Source organism: Cottoperca gobio, chromosome 9 (assembly GCF_900634415.1).
Source record: "Cottoperca gobio chromosome 9, fCotGob3.1, whole genome shotgun sequence".
NCBI classification, from domain to species: Eukaryota; Metazoa; Chordata; class Actinopteri; order Perciformes; family Bovichtidae; genus Cottoperca; species Cottoperca gobio.
The window spans coordinates 8016727-8041135 of NC_041363.1; the positions used below are offsets into that span (position 1 = coordinate 8016727).

The window sequence follows — 24409 nt, forward strand, 5'->3', positions numbered from 1 at the left end:
AGAGTATTATCAAAATGCTGTTATCATCACTTTAAATAAATATTATCTTTGGTAGAGAGGTGAACGAAATTCTTCGTCCAATCACGATACTTACTGTCCTTTGTGAGAATGGACCTAAGCCAATCACGCCGCTTGCTGTCCATTGTGCGGTTAGTGGTCCCTATGAATGAGTGCGAGAGTGATTAGTTGTCGTCATATGGTGAAGTAAAGTCGAACAAGCCGAAATAGCTCAGTTGGGAGAGCGTTAGACTGAAGATCTAAAGGTCCCTGGTTCGATCCCGGGTTTCGGCAGGTGTCTTTTTCCTTCTTTCCTTTTAACAGTACATGTACTTCCTGTACTCAGTCGTAGTTCTCTTAGTAGCCAGAGCAAGTCTCCATTAAACAACAACATCAATACTGGCAATGTAGTACCCCATTCTGACAGTTTCTTATCATTCAATACATTTACCATATTCACAAACATTGTTTGACATTCATTAGCGTTCAGGATATATAGTGCAGCTTTAGACTGTAATAGTAAAAGAAAAACTGGTTTAAAACAGGGTTATACTGACAATGCAATAAGACATCTTAAAATAGCCAATACTATTTAATTGCATTACTTTACAAAAACTATTAAAAAAAAGAAGAAGATTTACTTAATTTATTAAAAATAATATTAGGACAATCGTTTGATGCACTAGTTTGCTCATCTCAAGTTTTCAACAAGATAAATGAAAAATAATGGCTGAACCTTGTATGTTTTAAGTAATACAAAAACAACAACAGATGGGGTGAATTTAAAAGGGAAATGGTAGACAATTAATCTTCTTGACACAACGTAACTGTCATTAACAGGTCTGACTGCTCAAGTAGCCTAACATTTAACAAAATATTTTCTACTTCAAATTACAGGATAATCTGATTTTCAAAGAGTGATTCAGTTAAATATATCCATAGTACAAATAGCTGTGGGTTCATAGAATAAGATGTGAATATAAGCCAGTGAGGAAACAGTTAACACTTACTGACTGGCATGCCTTTTGGTTTTAAAGAGTTTGACTCTAGCTGTTGCTCCAGTTTAGGTGTGACAGTAACATTGGAGCTCTTCTTCAGTTGATTATGTCACAAGTCATTGAGCTCAGCCACCTTGCTGCAGACATGCTTGATGTCCTTCTGAAGCTTCTTCTTGTCAAGGCGGGATTTGATGTCACCTATCTGCCTCAAGGACTCAATGGCATCATGCACAGACAGGAACCCTTTTAAAAAGAGAAGCAGGGTGTAGAGGATCAGTTTTACTCTACTGTCCTCTTTCTAATTTCTGATTAAAATTGCCTATGGTCCTAATCATCACTTATTATGACATCATTAAGAACACTGTACTCTAAGAAGTAATATCCAGTGACTATGAGCTATGGGATGGAGTGATAAACTTTCTTGTACAATGATGGGATATTAAATCTCTCTCCTTCTCTTTCTGACTCCTCGCCTGTCTTGCCTTGAATATTTACGACACTCATCAATTATGTATTGCTTTTCTCCCATCTAATACCATCGCCTTCCATCTTTTCATCCTATACTTAAAATAGAGTGAGGGATGGATGGATGGATGGCTCTCCACAAGTGAGAGCGGCGGCTGAACGATGATTCATATAGCAGTTTACTCCTGCTCTTATTTACCTCTTTTCTATTCGTCTACACTTTAATAAGAGCTGGAGACTGAGCGAGGTTGACAGAAAGTGGGAAGGGTTAGAGATCTTGTGCCAGGGCTCCTGGGAAATAAGATGCCAATTGGCACATCAGTGAGATGGAGATCGAAGTCAACAGCAGCTTGATGCAGAGCAGAGCTGCTGTACTGAGTTACCTGGATGGCTGTGTATGGCTTGACCTATAACTTATTATATTTGTGGTAGCTACTTAAAGCAGCTGTAGCTCACATTGCAGTTATATATACTTTAACCTTGGCCCAAGTCTGTTGTAAGCCATATGACTCAACATGTATGATCAATCGATCCTGGCCTGTTAAAGAGATCTTCAGGCCAATCTTCTGTCATCGAATCCATCACTGTACTGGTTCTGGTCAGGTTCCATAGTCATGTTTCTTCGTGAAATAATAACTAAAATAGTTCCAGATACTTAGGATAAGGGTAATACACAAACCCACTTTACACTGTGGTTGTCAACATTGTTACACTGTGGTGTAACAATTTAATGAAACCACATGTTGTGTGAGACTTAGGCATGTTGCCTCCTGTGTATAAAAGCTCTGCTGCCCTTATTATCAGCATCATTCAAATTTAGCTCACTTATCATGCTTAATTTAAGATGTAATCACAAAGTAATTGATTGGGATATTAAGCATCTCATTTGTGGTCAAAATAAATGAACCATATTAGTCAAGTTGTCATGTCACTTTAATTATGACTCTCTTTTTCTGACTCTTTTGTGAAGCTCTTCTGCATGTGTATTTTTTCCTTGACGTATATGGTACATATGTGGAGAATGTGTGTGTTTACTCACTGATGACAGCGAGTTACAGACAGTGATCCCCCACCTTTGTGGTATTCTTGTTTGAGCAGCTGCAGCTCCTGATGAAGTCTGCTCTCCACAGAGGTGATTCTTTTACGGAGTTTGTTTTCAGAGAGTTTCAGCTGATCTGCCCGACTGCGGTCGGCCTGAACCTGCTGCGTCTCAAACTGCTCCACACGGGCCTCCAGAGCACGTAGCCCGACAGCTAATCTAGACTCTGCTTCTAACTGAATACAGAATTAAAAAAAAAATTTCCAACGTACATCACTGCAGAGCATATTTGAACTCTCAAGCTGTATATGTGACCAGCCCGGAACATTCTTTTTAATCCTGATTTCGAAGGTGCTGCTTGTAAAGTTTGAGCTTTACTAATTCAGAACCATATTACTTTTAATGTATTAGAGTACAAGAGTGTAGTTATAGGTCTCATGGTTAATTTAAAATGATATATCATTGCTAGAAAATGTCTCATGTTAAATGAAGATGAACAACTCACCCAAACGAAACCCTCCCTTTAACTTTGCAGCTTTCTCACCATCTGTTACACTTAATTATCATTTTTCAAAGTGAAGTACTTTTTTTCTTTTTGAGTCACATCTCAAAAAGTTTTACTGAACTTTGCACCAATGAACGCCACTCACAAAAAAATAAGTCTATTGTAGAGCCTGAAAATGTCATAGTGGAGGCATGAAAATGACGGTAAAGGCAAAGGAGTCATAAAGTACAGATATACCATATTCTGAATACAGCCAGACTATTACTTGCATTTTGCTACTGTGGACATAATTGCTTAAGTTGTGGGTCAAACTGACAGCTACGATACCGTTTTGTCCTGCAGTTGTGTGCGTTGCTGCTGGCTGCGTTCCGCATGAGTCTGGGCCAGACTGTTGAGCTGTTGTTGTGTCCACTTCCTCAGTGAATCTGTCTGCTCCTTGGCTTGCTTCAGTTCACCTGACATCCTGCAAACCAGCAGGAATAAAAAGAAGATAAATGTAGTCGGCTTTACTTTGAAAATGCAGTCACAGATGAAAGTTAAGAATTTTCAAATTGCATTTATTTGTTTCAAACTAGAAACTAAAAACACCATGTATACTGACTGGCAATAAATTGTAGTGCTTTTTGTAGTTTAGGCCTACTTGAGGCCAGCCTCAGCAGGCAGAACAGTGTTGCTCTATAGTTAGATGCTGCTGTTATATGTGCATAGAAACACACACACTTGATTCCTTGTGGTGGAATGATGTTGCATGAACAGTGAAGAAACACTTGATGTTGATCCCATGACCTTTTGTTGATCTTATGGCTCTGAACACTGAGTTTGTTTCGGGTGAGAAAAACAAATCTCTTCCTGAAATATTGAACATGGTTGCCATTTATTTAGGCTAGCTGTATGTAGCTCACATTACTCACACAGCCCATTGGCTCAACAATACAAATGTGTGGGCTGTATTGTACCATAAGACACAATATTTTCTATTATATAAAAACATACGGGCAATTCAATTGACCTTCTTTCCTCTAATTCCTCCGATTTAAGGGATTCTTCCTAAATGAGAAAATCATTGAGGCAAATAGCAGCGCTTTATTTGTGTCTGTTTGACCGCAATACAAATCAGACTCCTGCTATACATTCATATAACTCTTCATGTCTGCTACAGAGACACCTCATTTATAACTCCATGCTTGCTGGCTAATCTAGCTAATGTTGACAGTTGTTAGGCGAGGAACACTAGATAACAGGACAGCTGATTTGATCTTGTGAAATGAGTTTTCAGAAGTGTGTGCAGGCATTGAAGAAGAACATTATAAGGTTGATGTAAGTTTTTTTTTTAAAGTGGCTGTCAGTAGTAACTCATTGTATCTTAAGTAAATGAGGTGGACTTTAAATGTTTAACAAAAAGCCAGGAGGATTCAAAATCTACTGAGGTCCGTCTGTTGCCAGAAGGTTAATAAAGGACTCCCTGAAATCAGCTGTGTTTGCTTCAAAATAACTTGGCAACAGATGAGTCAGGTCAAGTTTAGGGAGTAAATAAACAAGGAGCAGCCTGCATGGGTGGATGGAATATATAATATTAGAAGTTCTTTGTTGTTGTCATTATTCTACCTGGCTCAGAAACACAGACTGTGTTGCTTTTCATCTATTTTTATCTATTGTTCTTTTGGTTCCAACATGTTCAGTGACCTGGTTTCCATTACAGATATTACTGAACATTACTACATAAAGCATCATTTCATCATTCATGTCTCTCTGTTTCTGTTTCCAACATGGTACAACTATGTGATTCATTTTGCATGTTGCTGCCAATTGAGATTACATATGAGTTAGGACTGACTGGGCATATTATTTCATAAACAAATTAGTAACTCATAGATTATTATTCATTTTGTGGGTCTGGGCAGAATGACAAAGGGAGCATAACAAACCGATCACTTGAGGAGTGCTGCTAAAGGGAAAATAAACAAGAAAGTGGCCATGTGTCCCAGTCAATAGCAGCACACACACTAAATACAGAAAGCTCTGGAGTCTGGAGAAAATATGGAATTCAAAAAGCATAGCAAGCTCATATTTACAAACATGTGTATGTTAAATTAAAAGTTATCTCCACAGATGTTTCTAACATACCGTGGATTTACAGGAACACAAGGCCAATTATTGTGGAAAAAGCATCTTCATGTAAATATTGAAATTATCATAAAACTTTGCAGTGCAACAGCTTAATTTCCCCCCTAAATCATCGGTTTGATAATCAGGTGAATCCCAAGAAGCATGTATTCTAGCAGTATGTATGTCTGCACAAATAATTAGCACCATGAGATAAGACGTCGGCTGTGAGACATTTTTGCTGCCTTTTTCATTTTATTTTTTTACTCCTAATCAGTGCTAACTATGTTGCTGGTAATTGACAGAAGCACCACTGCGCACTGAGGTCCCTAAGCCCATGAAAAGAAACGAAAAAAGAAATCAAAGAAATCTGACTAATACATGCTTTACTATTAGAACAAGTAACCCATGTATTTTTGTGCTTTCTCTTGAATTAAAGGCCTTACCTGAATTCTAGTAGTTTAAGTTGTGTATGCAGATCAGCCATGGAGCTCTTTTGGCCCTGGAAATGCTCAGACAATGAAGCCTCCAGCCTCCCGAGGTCATGATAAAGCTGGAAAAAGGAAAACACACAAGCACATGCTGTTATGTGATGTTGGAGCATCTTGTGGTGGCGCCTCAATCATTTGACCTTTACCCTCTGCTGTTTCTGCTGAGTCGAGCTGATTGAGTTACTGCACCACTCCTGTGGCCAATCAGGACTAGGAGTAACGGCGGTGACCCACTTTCTCTGAGGTTTCAATTATCTTTATAGTTCATGCTTGACCATTGCTCCACAGCTAATGTACTGCCATCACAGTGATTTACCTCCCTGTGCCACCAACAGAACTGCATACAGGCTGGATCACCGTGAGTGTGTGTTGAGGGCAGTTGAGGTTGGCTTTGGATTTAGTAAAGGGATGGAAAGTATTATAACATGTGACATACTGTATGTGTCCTAATCCAGTATTTTTTATAATATTTATCTTGTAAAGAAAATTTGACCTCAAAGGGCAGTAAACGCTGTTTTAATGGAGTGACCTTTACATCCCTGTTTGAATTGATTTCACATCTCATTTACCTTTTTCAGAGAGTGTGGTCGTGGTTGAGCCTCTGACTTTACTGGAAAAGGCCAGTCTCACTCTGCAGCAATAAACTCCAACTCATCACAGCGAGCTAGCCTCTCTAGGATAAACAGCACCAACTCCCTCTGGGCATATTGGTCAGTTGGTCATATCCTTCATGCAAGCAACATCTAACTTAATGTAATACCCTTTTTATAGCTTAATAAATTCACAAAGGAAAATGTTATTCCTTAATTGGAAACTGGAGTATTCAAATGAATCCTAGGCTCAACACTGTGTGTGCATGTGTTAAAATAGAGGAGGGGTAAGGATTAGGTTAGGGTTGTAGACTTTTTACTTAGTGGAGTACAGCATAATTTAAGAAATATGAGAACAAGTTTAAGAGTCCACGTCTTAGTCTCTATTTAGGTAAAGTGGTGCTTTGAGCTCAAAGCCAATGCCAGCATGCTAACATGCTAATGTTTATCATGTGTGTTAGCATGCTCACATTTTCTAATAAGGTCTAAACCTAAAGTACAACTAAAGCTGATGGTAATGTCATTAGTTTAGCAGGTATTAGGTCATATTCTAAATTATTAGGAACATTGAATCCTTTTTGTCCTGGTGATTATGGCACTAGATGAAAGTTAAAGGATCACTTAAGTCAGACCCAAGCGGCAAACTTGATGCGGAAGTGCCCCAAACTGCAGCTCATCGATTGGCTACTTGAGGCTGGCTCCAAATGGAAACAATTTCCATATACCTCAATGTTAAAATGCCTGACGTTACAGCAGAAATACACTTTTGGTCTCTATCTCAAATTCTAGTATTCTTTTATTTATATGTTAGCTCTAAAGAGCATGTATCGGTGTATTTAGCCAGCTAATGAATTCGCCTTGGGTTAGCATAGCTGTGCTAACGATGCTAATAATAGCGCTGAAGTCAAAGCGTGTTAACATTAAGAGTGATAATACGTAAGAACAAAATTAGTCTGTGAGAGGTTGGAAAATAAAGGTCATCCACGTTAGTTAATTAGTTATAACGTTATACTTGCCATGCAAGACGAGTTAACATTGACTAGGTGACGTCAACGTTATGGTAAAAAGTGGCTGACTGTGCAATGACGTTACAATAAGGTAAACCGTTAACCTAGATATCGCAATATGTTTTTGGTTGAGCTGGACTTAGTTATTGAGACTATACAGTAACATTAACGTCCATTATATCTGCTTATCCAATGCATTAATGGTTTTATGTTGACTTATTTACTTTTTGCACTGATTTTTAGCTCCTTGGTACATAATGTGGACTAAAGTGCTGCCTTACGTTTCCTCTGCCCAACCCTTTGTAAGCATTCATGTATCATCTCTTACCTTGACTTCCAGCTCTTTGAGCCGTACGTCCACAGCTGACCTGAGCTCTGCCACCTCCTGATGCAGTCTAATCACCCGCCGCTCCCCAGAGCTCACGTCAGCGCTCAGTTTGCCAATGCCGACATCGCACCTGACATAATAGGTGAGAAAGCAGAGAGGGACCACTACATCAGAAAAATGGGATGGGAGGGGGTTGAAGGAAACGTGTGAAGTCAGGGAGACGAGCAAAAGGCTGGACTCAACAGGGAGAAAGCCCTTTTTTGTACTGCACACATTTCAGATAGTAATCAAATAGGACAAGCTGCCCTTATCAATACTTTCCAAGGCATCCTGATGGATGACAGGACAAGGCTCTGCAGAATCTTAATCCGTGATCATGTATCCATGTTATATTGAAAAAACACATTTGAAAGGGGAAGCTATCAGTATCTCATGGTGAATTATTGATTAAAATACAGCATAGCAATGAAATAACTAAACTAGTTTAATTAATTTATCACAAAATGCAATCAGCAGATTGATTGTGGAAAAATACTTTACACCGTCTCACATGCAACATCGATCCGTTTATGTATTAAGCATGAATTGTGTTGACCATTATTATCAGCATTGCACTATAGCTCTCTTCCTTCCTGTGCTTAATTTAAGATACCATCAGCCAGGAAACACTCTCTCCTTGTCTATAATAATATTCATGGTAAAATACAATGTAAGATCAACAACTAAAGCCAGTAGCTAATTATTAAGATGCCCAGTGTGAAATAAGGATTATTTCCCTAGGCCACTACAGCGCTTCCATAAAGGGTTTTACAGAACAATACAGTTTATCAAAAATCACCGGCCATCACATTACCTGGTTATTTATGACTAACACACAAGAGAGATAATTAGTAGATGAGGTTTTTCTATGGCGTTTATTGGACCATAAATCAGCTGTTTGTTGAGTAATAAGCAATATCCTCTATCTATCACCTCTTGGCAGGCCTACTGTGAAATAACAATAATCTACTGTCTGATGAAAAATCTGGTTACCTTATCTCAGGTGTATTCACCAATTATTGCCAGGGCTGTTCAAAAGAATTTAGTCGAGGTAGCTACACTGGAAAAACACTCACAACAATCCTACTGGTCACAGCCTCTCTTCAGGAATCCAATCTGATAAACGCAATCTTCACAGACACCAAATAATGAGCAAGCGCTAATCAGCATCTAGAGTGTGTTCAAATCTGGAAACCTCCCTCTGGTGAAAACAAAATAATGAATTTGTGCAATGCATGAGTACGTGTCTGAGGGAGTGTGAGAGGCGATGCTACAGCGGATTGGAAATTGTGAGACTGTAAAGAGCTGCCAGACAGGATGCAGGCTATATAATTTCACTTCATTGGAGAAAAACAAGTAGGATATCAGCAAGATAAGCTAATCAGTCAATTCCATGGACTGTCACTTGTGCACCAGACCTGGCTCTAAATAATTGCACAATCCCTTCAAATAGTGCTTTAGAGGAATGTTTGAATGTGCTAGTACTTGGCAGTTATTGTTTTATTTGTCAACACTGAACAGTTTTTACCACAGACATTAGTAGACATTAGTTGAGCCAGTCGGCCTGGTGTGCATACCTCGGTACTCTTCCTCTCAAGTCTCCAAAGCCAGCCGTGTTCTTCTGGTCCAGGCTTTGAACAGCTATTGTGGTGCCAGAGGTGGTGGAGTCCCGCTGGGCGATCTGTCTCTCCAGGGCCTGCTCAGAACAAAGACAGCACATTGGTCTATTTTATGTTGAAGGAAGCGTGTTAACTCCCTTTCTGACCCTCGTTTTAATTCTGTTAAAATAACCATTGTGGCTAAAACTGTCATATGTCATTTGCTGAAAAAGCTAAATTAAAAGTGTCAGAAATTTCATCACCGCTTTTGCATGAATGATCATTGTGTAAAATAGTTCTCTGATAACCCAACATCAACAGGACGACCCTCTGGCTTATCATGAGATAAGTCGTGACTGTGTGATGTTCCTTTCATTTCATTTACCAGAATATTCACTTCACGCCTTTGCTTATTTCTTCATGTGCAGAATTAATTGGCTCTCAGGCGTTCATGTAATATTTCAGATAATGACAGTCTCTAATCATGTTAATGGCCCAATTGGTATACGCTAATGAAGTAATGCATTTAATTTGTGTGCTTTGTCTATAAAGTGGTTATCAAACTGTGGCTTGTTATTCTGCTCAATCAAAGATGACTGTACATCATTGTTTTTGTACATGCACAGACAAAATGTTCACGAGTTGATGTTGACGTGGAGGCGAGCAGGCTCAGGTGCTGCACCGTTCTATCAGGTGTAATCAAATCAGCTGTGCGTGTGTGTCCAGGAGTGTGCTGCACATCAAGAGAGATGAGAAGAGAGGAAAGCAGATCAATGAAGGAGCGAGAAAAGAGAACTAGACGGGTAGAGGGAAAAGGGAATGCACACGGAAAATTACTTTATATGACCTTTTATGACTCGCATAATGAGAAGATATTTCCGACATGAAAGGCTACAGGACACATGGCAACAATACATAAATTAAATGCATTAATAACTTTCAAAATCCACCATCTGCATCTGCACCATCTTGTATACCCGTATGTCCATGCTAAGCTGCTTGACAATGCGTGTGATGGTCAGTATGTGATTCTCCAGCAGCTTGCGGGACAGTGCCTCGACCCGTAGGGAGCCCTGTGCGGACTGCAGACCTGCTGCCACCTCCTCTTTGATCCTGAAAGCCTGTTCCAGCAGCACAGCCAGTGTCCTCTCCTGACTGCTCAGGCTACCCTCCAAGACATCAGGCCTTAATCAGACAGTAAACAAACAGAAAATTAAACCATAAACTTTAGAGGGCTCTTTATTATACATTTCGGTAGGGATACGTGTTGCAAATCATGAAAGGCTAACATTTTCTAGCACTGGAGACTCGGAATCATTTTATAATTCAATGAAGCATTCATCTACCCAGAAGAATGATGAAGACGGAAAGAAATGATGTGTGCTGGTTTTCATCCCCTCAGGTCATCCTCATACCAGATCTATCACTGTCCCTGTGCGTGCTGTGTCACCCTGTCTAATGCTACTGTGGATTAAGGAATAATTTGATCAGTGTGATTCACAGCGGTGTGAGAAAGGGAGCTGGTTGCTCCTGACCACAGTCCTATCCCGTCAGCGGGAGGAAATAGAACTTATCTTCCTCTTGGACAGAGATTGTTTTTAGAATTGAATGAATGACCCACAGTGACTACGGAAGGTGGAAAATATGAAGGTACTAGAATAATAGTTATGGTAATAAATAGAAATATAAAATAGAGTAATTAAATAAGAAAAGTTACCTGCTGGGGTTCTGGTAGGTCGGTAACTTTGACTTGTGTGACATAGTTCTTGTGTAAAAAGAAAAACATATTACATATTAGGGAGTGATATACAGAACACTTATCATTAAACTGTTTCTAGTCTTCTCTGTCAACCTCACTGCAGTGTTAAATGTATTGTAATTTTGATTCAACAGAATAATAGAAGGCAACATGCACAACACTTCCTATAGAATAGTAATTAAAAAGAAAAAGTTAATTTCCGCACATACTTTTATTATCGCTGCATTGATTTATGAAAAAAAAGGCAAAGTTCAGTCACAAGGACGGTTTAGAAGTGTATGCAGGAATTACTTCTTTAAAAAAATGAAATCAGACCGAATAAACATTTTAACATTTTGCCCTATCTAGGCATAATGCAATATGATCCCTTTTTTTTTAAACAATATATTTAGCAGTAACTTTCACTTTTTACACTTTAGAATACTCACTGGCCTGTGCTTTTCTTCAGCCAGCTCTTGATTTCATGTCTTTGTGTTGTCACTTGGTAACTGTGGTATCCTTGAGTGGGGTGTGCCTGCCTGCCAGTGTGAATGTGTCAACACAGTAATGCAAGAGTGATGCATTGTATACTTTGTGAAGCAGCTTATTCTTATTCTGCCAGCGATTCTGGAGAAAATGTTGATGTTTGAACTCACCACTCAAATAAAAAAAAAGATTTACCCTCTTGCTCCCACTTTTTCCTGCAGCTGTTTGGCTGGAATAGTGTTGTGTGATTTCGAGACATTTAGTCTGTTTCCTATTTACAGAGCCAGGGCTGTAGATGAACAGTAAAAACATTTCAGCACACAGAACGGAGAGCTAGCGGACCGTGAGGAGATATTCACTGAATTTGACAAAAAGTGTATTGGATTAGAATCGCTGACTCCATCTCTAACTCAGCCAACAAGAACAATGAGTACGAGCATCACTTTTACTTAAACTCTTAAGAAATGTAGCTGACTAAATCCACAATGAGTCCATCTTCCTTTCAGTTTGTTCCTCTGAATATTATAAGACCTGGATGGTTGATTACTTTATAGATATCGGAATCTAAAAAAACTTTGGTAATGGTGACAGTCAGTTCCTCATTTCAGTAGTATCACTGTTCTCTGATTCATAATAAGCTGCAAAACCCAAATGTTAGAACTTATCGGTTTCATTTGGTGTCTTACTGTATTTGGCAGCCCCTTTCACTAGAGTTAGACTTATCATTATACAAGTAAACACTATAATCATTAATGGTTTAATGTTTTAAGTAATTAAGGATCTATTAAATGTGTCTATGGAATACAACAATCTAGCCCTCCTGGGGTGGTCCCTCTAATGCAGCCGCATTACATTATTTAATGTAGTAAATTATAGCATCGTAGCATTTCATTCAATTTCAAACTGAGCTTTGTGTTAATATTTCGAACTAAATTCAAGTCAATAACAGACCAAACCTTTTTGCCCACAGTATTTATTCTATCCCGATCGCAGCCATAATAAAAACACTATTCTCAAGGTGTTTGAGTAAAGCATTAAGCTTTAAATTACTAATTTGTCTGAACCAAGATGTCATACCAGGCAGCTCCAATGGCTGTGGCTGAGGCTGTAAAAAAGAATATGTGAGTATTTGAACTGGACATGGGCAGTAATATAAAGGAATATTGGCTAAATCAGCAATTTATCCCTTCCGTCTGCTGTTTCATTGCACACAATATAACCTATTCAACATTGAGCTTTTCTCTGACTGAATGAATTATTATAGGCATGACAGTAAAATGGCCTTATCATGTTTCATTTAACCAAGGCCTGACCTACATTCTCATACAGCGTGACTGAAGTTGTTCTTGTAGTGCCATTCATTTACAAGCAATTGCAGTGAGTAGACAAGATTGAGTTTTTAATTATCTGTTTCTGTTTGTAGGTGTGTGTGTGTGTGTGTGTGTGTGTGTGTGTGTGTGTGTGTGTGTGTGTGTGTGTGTATGTGTGTGTAGCAGCCCTTCCAGTGTGTGCACAGCCGCACACACTTTGTTCTCTTATCTACAGGACCAGGATTAATAAGAGGGAAGGCCTTCTTACTGCAGACTCATCAGTTATCCAGCTGATAGCTGAAAGGAATTGTTTGGCTCACTTGCTCACATCTCCATCTACTTAAATGAGAGAGGGCCTCAGGCCAGTCCACTGTGTTGCTGCCAGTGCCCTCCTTGGTTGTAATTTAAGTGTATTATTTTGTAGGAAGGAGGAATGATCCCAAGCTACAACACAACTCTTTATTGTATTATCATCCAATGTTTGATAAACATCCCATTTACTCAAAGACATTCTATAGAGGTCAATATTCATCATCACACAATATTGAAGGCTGATTATCATTTTCTAATTATTAGATGGTCATGGCTAAGTGCTCGCAAATGAAGGCGTTATCAGCACCACTCACACCTTCATCATCACTCCTACAAGTGATACCAAGGTCCTATCAGTGTGTCCCACGTGAATAAATGTCCATACAAGCAACATACAAGGTATAGGACTCTCTTCCTCTCTGTGCAGTTGGCTGACGTGCAACATCCAGTTATTACATTCCCCTAAGAAGTACATTTTCATCAGCCCTGTTTGCAGATAAAAGGTCACTCTGTGTGTACATGTGTGCTACTGAGCTTACATTATTGTAATTAGTGTCTCTGTGTGTTTGTTTACGTGATAGTGGACACAGTGTTAACCAGGGGGACAGAACAGGCCAGCACTGAAACAATGGCCAGAGGGGAAGACGTAATGAGTTATTGCACGGCAGCAGTACAGCATCTAAAATGAGAAAAGGCTGTTCAGGGTTGCATGCTCACTGCTGCATGTGGGTGATAACATTCACAGCGCAAGAACATCCACGCGATACAAAAGAGAACATGTCTTTAAAACCTCGAAGGTTGACTCACTGTAAACTCAGGATTTACCAAGGTCACTGCTTTTTAAAGAGTGAATCTAGAGGCTGAAACTCACCAGGCACAATCTACAAAGAGATACACTCGGATGGGGGTGACAGAGGATCCACAGTTGAATTATAAACATCTCCACGAGGCATTGTGGGGTTGTGTTATGCAATCACAAGCATACAGATTATCCAGTGACATGGTTGGCCAGAGGGAGGCGCGGTGCAGCCTTCGTCCTTCATTTGAATAGAACAATTAATGGGAAAGTTTGACAAAAACCCTTGTAACGCACAGTTTACAGCAGGGACGCAAAGACCGCCAACAACCAAACGGAGCATCACCAAGTATTTTTAGGTATTCTTGAAGAAGTCACTGCACAACTTCACAACTGAGCTGAGATAGATCTTCGAAGGATGAGGCTATTACCTGCCGTCTAACAAGCGTGCTGCACTGTGTGTGACATCAAATTTACGGTGCTGCATGCATAGGCATTTTACAAGGTTCGTACACCCCCTCCATCATCACATTGTGCGTCTCCTTCTTGGCGCTCTAAACCTGATCATCAGTGGAAGTGCTCCCGAGTGGTTGCAGCCCAACTGTAACATCCTTCCACAATTCAGAGTCTGCTCAGGCTGGCTGGCTGCTGCACAGGCACCATGGAGCAGAAATCACCCAAGGATGAAAGCACCGCCAAAGGACAAGAGTCTCTGTCCTACCAACGGAGGATGTGGAAGAATTTCCAGGAGAAAACCAAGCCTTGGCTCAGTCCTAAACTGGGATCGGAGCGTCGGAGTTCCGGGGGCGCAGAGGGCAGCAAAAAGGAATCGGGGTTATGGATGTTTAAGAGGAAAAAGAAACAGTTGGACCGGGTGTTTTCGTCGTCTCAGCCGAATCTGTGCTGCACTCCGCCGGCGTCTTTAGAAGGAGACTGTGAAGTCCCATGGAGGCGACGCGGTCCCCGGCACCAGCAGCGAGGGGCAGCATCTACACCCCCTTGGCGCAGCTTCTGGAGCCACTGGGAGCAAACCCGAGTTGACGGCGCACGGAAGCCCTAAACTCCCCATATCCCAGCTGATCACGTACCAGCAGAAAAGCTCCTCTCTCGGCTCGGCGTGCTTCGAGAAACTGGTGGTGGACCCGGCCGCGGTGGTGGGAGAGGAGGATCAGCTGCGTAAAAACGCAAGCGATTCTGTGAGTATAGAAGCATGTGGTAAAAAAAAAAATCTAGATTATCTGTTCATATCAAGGAAGGCTATTTACAAAAACAATATCCACAAGGAGCCCGGCATTGCTCTGGAAATTAAATGAAAGAGACAGGATCTATCATGTGATGCACTAATCAATTTGCCAGTCCATTGCTTTTTTTACTCTGCATGTAAGGACCATATGACTACAGCCAACGCCAGTGTATGCCTATGTGATCATGCTTGGTTTGCTATTGTGTCATTATCACAGTCACCCCATGCACTTATTCTGGCTGTGTATCGGGTTATTTCAATTATAGACTCCCTGATAGGATTTCTAAACAGGCTACATGCTCTGATGTCAGCCTCCTTTTGCCTGCTCACATCATTTCCCCCCTCTATAGGGATTGTGCCCTAGCTTCACAGTCCATCTGTCACAGTGTCCTTGCCAGTAGACAGGGGTTGCAACAGGCCCATGCAAGCTCAACGGTTCATCATGCGTTTCCTTTTCATGAAAAGTGGCCAGTTTGGAAATGGTTATCAGTCACGCTGAACACCAGTGTTGGAGATTGATGCAGGTATATTCCCACATAGCTCATCATGCTGAGTCAGGCTGCCCTAGAAGAAACAGTAACACAGGGATATGTCAGCTCGAGCAGGCTAGTTGTGAAGCCTACACACAATGACAGACAGCGCCAAAGGTCTGAGAGTATGTGACATTTTAAGTCAAATTATATGGAAAACGTCTAATGAGAGTAATAATTAAGAAATCCCCTGCTGCTAGTCCAATTCTCTATTCCTACATGTAATTTCGGATCGGCTGTTCTGATATTTAACAGTACTGTCGATAGAAATAATATTGAAGATATGTGTGCCCATAAGTGCATACTGTTTCAGTGGCAGCAGTCATTGCAAAAGCTTTTCATCACACCACTCCTGAAGTGTTCCAGGCCTACTTTTCTGAGCATCATCCAGATCGCTGTCTAAAAGTAATTTAGCATATGAACACTTCTCCCCACTGAAGTTATGGACATAGATCTCTTATCCATTACATCTCTATGAGAAGTGCAATGCACTCAGCTGAAGAGGTAAAAGAGAGCAACTAACATGACTTCATTGAAACTGATCTTGCATCTTCATCACAGCACTTACCAAGTCAGTTACATTATACACAGGGATCTCACTTTGCCAAATTAAGTCTTAGCATCCAGTGTGAGCTACTAGTTAGGCTAGCTCCTGTTGTTGCCATGTTTATCCAAGCTTCTGTTGTTCATTTGTTGGATTTTCCACATATGAGGAGAGCAGTGGTAAACACTAAGTGACAGCATCATCTTCGCAAGTTTCAGTACAGTTAATGATTGTCATTTTTTGTCAGCTTGACTAAAAGCATGTGCAATCACAGATGTAAGACATACAGTATGGTCTTAGTGTATTATGTAATGAGGTTAGAGAAAGAAGAAAAGACGGCACAAGATGATGGGTGACGAGAGGAAATAAAGGTGATGAATACAGATCAGACAGGGTTATATGTGATGAGGTCAACTGAGCTAAGATGAGAGATGATGATGTTATGTGTGATAAAAGAAGATTAAGATGAGAGGGGAAGAAGTGAAGAGAGAGGAGATTAGAACAGATGAGATTAGACATGCTTTTTTAATACCTGGGGGGAAATTAAATATTATATGAAAAAGAAGTCAGTGAAATAAACACCCAACATCACAACACAGGCCGGTAATCTAGCTAAAAAGAAGTCTATGGTTGATGCATGTACATTTTTGTGCATGCTAATTAATTGCATTATTATTGACAGAGCATTTATGTGCTGCCTAAACACTTTCCTAACCCTACAAGGATTATAACTCAAAATCACACACTTTTACATTCATCCACAAATCCAGCATTAAGTGAGTGTATATAACTTTTCATCACTAAAGTGCAAGCACTAAGCTCCAAGCCATGATTTAATTAATTAAATAAGAATATATGGAACATGACAAGCAAATACCTTTTTTCTCAGTTTGATTTGGAAAGTTAATGATGGAAGGGATTAATGTCAAAGTTCTGAAAGTTATTTCAATATTGACTCATTGGAGAAAAAACAAAAACAAGCACATTGAACTTTTGATTGCAATGCACTGCATATATTAATGTGTGTGTGTGTGTGTGTGTGTGTGTGTGTGTGTGTGTGTGTGTGTGTGGGTGTATGATGGGTACAGTAAAATATGAGCACCTGCTGAAATAGAAAATATTAGAGTCATTTTACTGCTGTCACCTTTGCACACTCCATATTACACTAGTCTCAATGATTTATGAATAATGAAGCAATAGATAAGTATTGTGTTCTGATATCTCATGTTAGTGTGCTTTGATAGCAGTTAGAATGGTAATGTATTTATCATGTTCTTCCTCATTCTGTCTCTCTAAATGTCAGGGGAACTATCCCTTCTTAGTCTCTTCTTTCATTTTTAGGCTAATAGGTTTTATTGGATCTGCAGAAGTTTCAATATGTTTTTCATATACGTGTCTTCCAGCTGGGAAGAGACCCCGGGGAAGACCCAGGACTCGGTGGAGAGATTATATCTCCTCACTGGCCTGGGAACGCCTCGGGATCCCCCAGTTGGAGCTGGCGGATGTGGCCCGGAGAAGGGAAGTTTGGGGTTCCTTACTGGAGCTGCTGCCCCCGAGACCCGACCCCGGATAAGTGGTAGACGATGGATGGATGGTGTCTTTACACTAAATCAAAGTGTCTTTATCACCTAATGCAAGTCTGCTCTCATCTCTGATACCTTTACTCAATGTATACAGTACATCATATTGATGTATCAGATTGTCTCCAGCGCTTGTGTCAGTTGAGCTAAACCTTTTGGATTCCAAACTCTTCTGTCCTTCTTCTGTCCAGTCTCAGGCAGCGTTGCCCTTCTATCATTACCCACTTGATCTGTTAGACGCCCAGTGCCAAGTACAACATTACTCTAAAATAGTACTGACTGGGGGCAGCTTTTTTTAGATAGTAGATTATTTCTTGCGACAACAAAAAACAAACAAAAAAGTAGCCTAGATTAGGATTCCTTCTGGCTGTTTTTCTTTCGGCTATTTCATCTCAAATGAGTTCAACATTGTTACTTTATCAGCCTGTAAAGCAGCCATCCTCCGTTTCAACCTGAATCAGTCAATGTACTATTTGCTGTACAGTGCAGACCTTGAATCTTAACATAGGTAGAAAGATCCAAAATAAAATTAAAAGATAGTTTACCAAATTTAAGTGGATTGCAGCAAGGCAATTGTAAGACCATTCACTATCTTTAGAACAAAATCACCCATAAATAAAGAAATACAAAATAAAATAAAATACATCAATGTTTGTTTTTGATAAACAATAAATGAAAAATAATAAAACGTTAATATAGTGTCTAAAGGATGAATGATTTTGCACAGAAATGTTTTCCACATTATTGTTCTGACAGAAAGTAAGGCAACTGTAGGGCAAACAAACTACGCACCTGAATTCTGAATTAGACTAATTAGCTAACAGCTACGTCTCGTGACCTATTTTAAACAGTCTATGCTCGTGACATGCCTAAACCAACAGTAGGCTACAGAGACCAGATATACCAACATCTGAAATACTCGGGTGTACAAAGCGAGGGAAATCAGCGGAGTTTAGAGGTGGACAAAGTTTATCTACACGTTAGCGGCTAACTGGTAGCATCACGATACCGTGAACGACCCCCCTTCTTTCCCCACTGGCTGCTCCCGCTGCTAACACCTGTCCCAACCGGTTACGGATATCAAACCGAACCAAATTCGTTAACGGCGTTACCCAGTCCGTTATACAAATATGAAACCAATTTGATAGTGCTTGATAGGTTATGAGGACAGACACAGGTTAGAAAGTCACCCCCCCCCCGCCGCCATTATTTTTGTAAACTTTCTGCGTGGCATTCAGGTACCCCAGCATGTACTCTATTCAAACATGGTCCGACTTCTGTTCATCACCAAATACCGAGGGGCCATACTTCACACAGGGAAGGTCGAGTTAGCGCATCTGCCATTTGAAAGAGGCCCAACAAGATCCAACAAAACCATTATTTTATGGTGAGTGAAGCTTTGGCATTGTTTTCTACGATTCGCACTTGTTGTGCTCTTAACGGTACAATAATGTCGGCCTGATTCGCTATGGTTTGTCACTTGGAAGTGTCGCTGTCCATGGTATACTACAGCTCTGGTCACCTTTCTCTATCATTTCCAACCAGTTTAGTTCTCTCCATGTAATCACAGAAAAGTAATCATGACTTCTATTTTTATTTTTTAGCTCTAGTAGCCTACTTTTCCTATAAATATGCAATTAGTTATTAGTATGCACTACATGGAGCCCTAGCATAGTTTCACATCTCTTTGAAAGATCAACATTTCAGCTAAACAAACAGACTATTTGAGGGAAACATATCTCTGCTGTTACTGAGGTTCAGCTTGTCTCCAGTTCTCAGTCTCAGCTACTCGGCTCATATGGAGCGCTTTAAAATATTTAACACTTACAAACCAGGGAAGTAGGTTTTTGTGTCACAGAGACTATACACTCACAGCCTAATGCTAAATATATCAGATGTAATAGATGTTTTGTGGGTATTTCATTCATGGAATTGTCTCACAGACAGGGTGCATGGTAATGTTTGGATCTAATACACTTCTTTTTAGAAGAACATGGCCTTGATAAGTGCTTCATCCTTTAACACACTGAGTCAAGTTTTTAAACACTGCATCTGAAGAATTATTAGGTTAGTAATCAGGCATGTATCTAGTCATTTGAAAAACATGATTTGTGTATCTTCAATGCCTCCATTTAAAAAGATTGTTGTGTTAAGAAATATTTATAAACCACTCCTTGCTGATTGATATAGCTTCTATATCTCCTTCTGGTTTCATGGATGTTTGCTGACTAAAATCAATTATAGGCATAATCGCATTGTAAGATTTCTGCTGGCAAGGCCAGGCATTTGGGCCAATCGATTAAACAGTTTACTTTTAGTGAAAGGTAAAATAAAGATACCAGACCCATGAAATACAGCTTACAGATCTCAGTACATGTTGCATATAAGATGCTGTAACTTTGGGACAATTTTGGTATTGTCCTCTTTTGGTTAATGCAGTGACATGTGACCTGAAATGAGCAATGGTTGGCTGTCCTGTAGGAATAAGTGTCTCGCTTGTGGCTGTTGTTGTGTTTTTCAGAACAGCATCATGGTCACTTGGAAACAGCCCGTGGCCTTCTTCTGGAAGTGTTTTGATGGCAAGCTCAAATTAGGATTCATTACAGCACAGTAGACCATCGTTGTAACACGTATGCACTGTCAAGCACATGATTGATGCTGCCCTCGAAGCAGAAACATTTTTACATTGGCGAAAGTATGACTGACACCATTTGGGGATGTTGATGGCTTCTTGCTCTCACTTTGTCTTGTAGTGCCTGTTATCTGCCTCCCACACATCCAAGTTCCCTGGTTCACTGCCAATAAAATCTGAACGACCTGAGAGAGTGTTCGAGTGGTTTTACCTGTAGACAAGTGCAATTGTGAGCAGCAAATGTAGATTTAATTTAAATTTAAGGTGATGGTGTGGTGGCTCAGTGCTGAATCTCTTTGCTCCAGCTTTGTCTCTGTACACAAGAGCTGTCAGCATTTGAAGCATGTGCAACTTGGGTGCATCAAAACATTGTATGTGCCCATAAGTATGAATATGAGAGAGTATTATCTATCTGTTAGACATGCTATGAACTGGTGGCCTCACAGCAGTGTGGGAAAAATATTGAACATTTTATAACATAGCCTTTTCTTCCAGTTGTCATTTAATATGTTTTTGTGCCTCTGGAAATTTAGATGTCTTTTCAGATTCTTTCCATATTTTCTTTTTATCATCTGTTCAAATTACTGGAAGAATTTGAGTAATTCTTGATTCAAAATGAACAAGCTGTTAAAAAAACACCACCAGAGACTAAAACAACTTGGGGAGCATTTCAATTCAGCTGGGGTGCTGCTCCAACTTAGTTTATTAAACTATTATCTTATACAATTCTGATAACATACACAATGTACAAATCTTACAATATACTTTCCTGTAGAACATGCTTATTATTTTATTATACGCTTAATTGTTGTTTTCCAAATGCTTGTTTTGTCTGAACAACATTAAAAACAACACAGGCAATCAGTTTATAATCATAAAATACAGAAAAGCTGCAGATCCTCACACTGTTCTTCACAGTTAACTAATTTAACTTAGTAATCCGTTAGCTGACCGTTAGTTAACTGTTAACTAACGGTCAGCTAAGCCTTTCAGCACTACATTCAACAGCCTGATTAACTGTCACTTGATCAAAAGCAACCTTTTACCCTATTATCATTAAATTCCTTTCTGCCCGTCAATCATTCTGAATTATTCATGCAGTAAGGTCACAATGTGTTTTGGAAAGTCATTGCCCTCAGTGATCCAAAACTCTTCTAGTCCCCTTTTCCTTCCTTCCATCACTCCTCGGTATGTCTCTGAGTCATAACCCTACCTGCGTTGTCTCTTTCTCCCTGATCTCCCTGATCTATCTCACTGATCCTAGTCTGAGCATCCCTCATAATGACACTCTTTTACAAGAGCTTTCAGAGGAAAAATCCAAAATATATCCCAGCCTGTTAGAGGAAACAGTCTGTGAAAGATGTGCAAGATGGGGACTCTACACTGTGACATTGTGTTACCCTCCAGCGTTGTTCTCTGCTTTCTCAGCCAGTCCCTCTACAGTCTCATACACACATAAACAGACGTGCACACCCACACACTCGCTAGTCTGAGCCCCTGAGTGTTATTGTAAACAAGGTTAAGCATGACAGTGTAGACTGCTAAATGACTGGGGGAGTGCCGACACGCCTTTATGAATGGAAGCATTACACAGAGAGAGAAAAAGAGGATGCTGTGGCTCTGGTAATGCTCTCCACACTGATGGATAAATCCAACTCTCTGCTCCTCTTTATGCTTAATATAGCATCATGCAATGATCAAGCATGCACATATATATATATATATATATATATATATATATATAACAAAGTCCAAAAGCGGTGGCAGACCAGATTGTCAGTCAGAGTAATGAGAGAGCAGGTAGAGATGGATCCGCCTTTAAATCAATGGATGGAGCTAGGGAATTAGCTTTCTAACTCTTAATGCTGCCCTCCCACATAGATTAATCCTCACTGAGTCTAGTCAGAACAAAGTTGTGTGTGTGTGTGTGTGTGTGTGTGTGTGTGTGTGTGTGTGTGTGGGGACGGTGGTCAAATTACAGTTGACATTCAATAAAAGCCTGCTATGTGATATTTGTTGATCCTCAAGAAACCGATAGTTTGTATTATTTGAGTGAAAGGATACGTTAACAGATAATGTAATTTACTTGTTTAAGAGCCAAAACAAAGGTTCTGTGTCTGCTACTTATTGTATCTTCTCACTAAACTCCCACCCTAATACTCATTACATTTAACAACCTAGCAACTGAGCCATGACATATTTTATAAGTGGGTCGAATGCACGGGATGAAAGCGAGGGTAAAACCCAGGCAGACGGAGACAGACTGACTACAATAATATGGCACAGGTGGGCTGTGGCCATTCTTTCCGGACAAAACAACACATGGTGGCCAAAGGCTGCGGGGTGTATTTCCTACTTCTCATGCTAATTAAACATAGATCATTTGCAACTCAATGTAGACCGCACTTCCTCAGTGGTGAGTGGATATTGAATATTTGCAAATGAGCTTCCCTGTAGCATGGAGGAAGCTGTCCTAATAATCTCTGAGTCATAAGTATTCCTGCAGCACATTACGATCAATATAGGAGCATGGCTGTACATTGGATGTACTGCATATTAGGAAGTGGACAGCATGCTGTCTATTATTCTAGTTAATGATGGGTTTGTTGTGTTTCATGTGCAATGCAGGTTGCACCTTTTTTTTTATTATAAATATCCATTTTGTTACATTTGAATGCGACCCAAAACCCACTCAAGATGTTTAAATGAGCTGATTTACTTATTGACACATTGATACCTCATTTGAGTTTCACATCAGCCACATCTACCGAACTCAAAACGTTACAAAACAAAACATCTGACAGTGGACCGCAGCTCTGTACTGGTGGGGCTGGGCGATATGGCCTGAAAATAAAATCTCATAAACCTGCGTTTACCATTAGTACGGGAGCTCAAGGGAAGCTTTTGTGGTTCCTTAGCGTAATTACCAAGGTTGAAGTGAAAATCGATCTTCCTTAACCATACATTTTAATGAATTGATAAAATGGATTTATCGCTCAACGCTGATTTATAGCAATGTCCTCTCTGGAGTATAGATTTCTCCACGCTGAATACAATAAGTGCTGTGAGGTCTAATATCACCTCTTCTCTGATTCCTGCAACAATTTAGTCAGATCTGCTGTTAAAAATGAGCAGATATCACATGAACATAGATACACTGAAACTAAAAGGTGCCTTGCTTAATGAGGCCACACAAAAATGAAATGAGACAAGGGCAGTGTCTTATACTGATTGTTGCTGATAAACAAATAAAGTCTTCAATATTTAATTTCACAGAATTCTTGTGCTCCTGTTAGCAGATTACAAACGTCTATTTTGACAAGTTAAGTAGAACTGAGCCTTTTAAACTTGAAAGAACATCATTATGTGTCTGTGGGCTTTCCTAGCAAATTATTGCAATTAGTTGAATGGCCACTATATTGATCCAGAGAGAGCAACGGAGAGAGGCTGAACGAGGGTTGTTGATACTGGGGTAGTGTGAGTTGGGGAAACATTTGCAAAGGCTGAGTCATTTATTTACTCCCACCTCCCTTGTTGTCCATGAGCTTTCTTTAACATAAAGCCCAGTATTCAGTGATTTCTGTAGTTACAGAAGAAAGTGGACCTGAACAGCTCTAAGACTGTTAGAGTAGAACTTTCATGCTTGCCAATTGTCACTGCAGTAGCACTTGCTGTGAAAAACTGCCCACTAGAAATGTTCCAATACAAATGGGCACCTCAAGATATAGCTGTACTGTTTTTAGTTTTCTAGGAGTTTTCTTTCTACATGAATTTACTTATTGGTGTTAGAAGGACTAATACTAAAACGTTTTTTTTAATGGATGAGAGCAAAAGAACAGAATTTCTCTCTAATCTTCCTCTTTCTTTCTTTTTGATGTAATCTTTGAGAGGTTAAATCAAGGAATGGGGTGATTTAATGTTTGTGTGTCCACTCGTACCTTTTTGGCTTCTGGATAGCTTTGCCCTTTTGTGCATGTGTGTCTGTGTCTCTGGTTTAGTGTTCTCAAGTCGATTGACCGTGAGACATCCTTAATTTCACCACCTAACAGACTAGAAGACTGTCTAATTCCACAGTGAG

General features: G+C 39.9%; 2 protein-coding genes and 1 non-coding gene across 3 annotated transcripts in view; 2 read left to right on the plus strand and 1 right to left on the minus strand.

Moving 5' to 3' along the window:
- Window positions 1-218: 218 nt before the first annotated feature.
- Window positions 219-291, plus strand: trnaf-gaa (transfer RNA phenylalanine (anticodon GAA)). Its single transcript has one exon. It is a non-coding gene; the product is annotated as a tRNA-Phe (tRNA).
- A 374-nt stretch (window positions 292-665) lies between these two features.
- On the minus strand, window positions 666-10921 carry fam81b (family with sequence similarity 81 member B). Its single transcript, XM_029438913.1, has 8 exons — window positions 10878-10921; window positions 10138-10345; window positions 9140-9258; window positions 7524-7653; window positions 5554-5660; window positions 3332-3467; window positions 2534-2735; window positions 666-1238 (listed from the first exon to the last, which is right to left on the minus strand). The coding sequence occupies exons 1-8, from the start codon at window positions 10919-10921 to the stop codon at window positions 1105-1107; spliced, it is 1080 nt and encodes a 359-aa protein (XP_029294773.1). The 3' UTR covers window positions 666-1104.
- A 3192-nt stretch (window positions 10922-14113) lies between these two features.
- The window catches only part of mctp1a (multiple C2 domains, transmembrane 1a), a 123505-nt gene continuing 113209 nt past the window's right edge, over window positions 14114-24409 (plus strand). The window contains 2 exon segments of the mRNA XM_029439876.1: window positions 14114-14748; window positions 14750-14998. Coding sequence (XP_029295736.1) covers window positions 14464-14748; window positions 14750-14998 — 534 coding nt within the window. The 5' untranslated portion in view covers window positions 14114-14463.